This window comes from Galeopterus variegatus, unplaced genomic scaffold, assembly GCF_000696425.1.
Source record: "Galeopterus variegatus unplaced genomic scaffold, G_variegatus-3.0.2 Scaffold146, whole genome shotgun sequence".
Taxonomy (NCBI): domain Eukaryota; kingdom Metazoa; phylum Chordata; class Mammalia; order Dermoptera; family Cynocephalidae; genus Galeopterus; species Galeopterus variegatus.
Window position 1 is genome coordinate 765,780 of NW_007726257.1, and position 1,554 is coordinate 767,333.

The 1,554-nt window shown below is 54.0% G+C and overlaps 1 protein-coding gene across 1 annotated transcript in view; it reads right to left on the bottom strand.

Annotated features, from left to right (window-relative positions):
• The window catches only part of BCL2 (B-cell CLL/lymphoma 2), a 175,782-nt gene extending 174,542 nt beyond the window's left edge, over window positions 1–1,240 (bottom strand). The window contains exons 1-2 of the mRNA XM_008591242.1: window positions 719–1,240; window positions 4–503 (exon numbers count right to left, since the gene is read on the bottom strand). Of these exons, the coding sequence (XP_008589464.1) occupies window positions 4–215 (212 nt within the window). The 5' untranslated portion in view covers window positions 216–503; window positions 719–1,240. The remainder of the gene's footprint in view (window positions 1–3; window positions 504–718) is intronic.
• Between the last annotated feature and the right edge of the window lie 314 nt (window positions 1,241–1,554).

Genomic DNA, 1,554 nt, shown 5'->3' on the forward strand with positions numbered 1-1,554 from the left:
GGCGGAGAGGTCCTGGCCGCCGGGTCCGCGGGCGCAGCGGGCTGGGGCGTGAGCCCGGGCTGGGAGGAGGAGATGCCCGGCGCGGGGGCGGTCTCCGGGGACGCGGCGCCCACGTCTCCGGCATCCCACTCGTAGCCTCTCTGCGACAGCTTATAGTGGATGTACTTCATCACTATCTCCCGGTTATCATACCCTGTTCTCCCAGCGTGCGCCATCCTTCTCCTGAGGAAAAGCAGCCGGGTACCAACAGCACCTCTCGCCCCCGCTCCCACCCCACGGCCCCGAAAGAAAGAAGAATAGTTATAATCCAGCGATTTTATTGGATGTGCTTTGCATTCTTGGATGAGGGGGTGTCTTCAGTCTCGCGGAACACTTGATTCCGGTGTCTCCCCCTTGGCATGAGATGCAGGAAATTTTTACTCAAATTCCTTTCGGATTCTTATTTCATGAGGCACATTATTATTACAAAGTATCGTTCATATCCGTCTACTTCCTCCGGGATGCTGAAAGGTTAGAAAAAAATAACTAAGTCAAAATCAGGTGCATTTTCCTTTATACACTGGGTGAAAGCAGAGATTACACACTACAAGTTACACGGCTAAAAAAGAACGTATCAAACTACGTGGAAATTAAATTTACTCGAATGCACTTAAAGTTAAATTTTCAAATGTTTCCACTGAAAGTTACATTAAACCAAACTGCTGTGCAAAGAACTTACTTGTATTTTTTAAGGACAGCATGATCCTCTGTCAAGTTTCCTTTTTTGCAAAACCAAAACAAATGCATAAGGCGACGATCCCGTCAATCTTCAGAACTCTCCGGTTATAACTGCTTTGAAACTTCCAAATGAATCAGGAGTTGGGGGTCGGGGGGCGGGTAGTAAAAAATTAGGAGGATTTCCAGATCGATTCCCAGACTTCTGCTTCCCAGAAATGTCAATCCGTAGGAATCCCAACCGGAGATCTCAAGAGCACGAGAAAAAAAAAAAAGGCAGCGGCGGCGGCAGATGAATTACAATTCTCAGTCCAATATTTGCAGAAGTCCTGTGATCTCCCCCTCTCGGCAGTTTACACACGCACACGCACGCGCGGGCACAGACATGGATCTCTCTCCCCGAGACCGCTTCACGCCTCCACGGGAGAGAGACAGGGGCGGGGGCGCGATGGAAGAGCCGGGGACGGGGGCAGGAATCCTCTTCTGATTAAACTCCGAACGGCAAATGCATTTTCCGAAAAGCTGCTTGACAAATGAAGGCAGGACGCGCCCGGCCCGCCGGTGCCGCGCGCGAGAAGCCCGCGCTGTGTGTGGTGCGGCGAGGGGTGGGGAGAAGGAGGTGGTGGGGGAGGGTTTTATTTTTTCCCTCTTTTCCTAAAAAGGATGACTGCTACGAAGTTCTCCCCCCTGGACCCCCTCTTCCGCTGCACCCCACCGGCGCACCCCGCCTCCGGGCTGCGCACCCTTTCTCCTCCTCCTGCTCCTGCGCGGGCGGCGCTGGCGGCGGCCACCTCCCCGAGCTCCCGCCGCGCAGCCCGCTCCGAGCGGTGATTGCCGCCG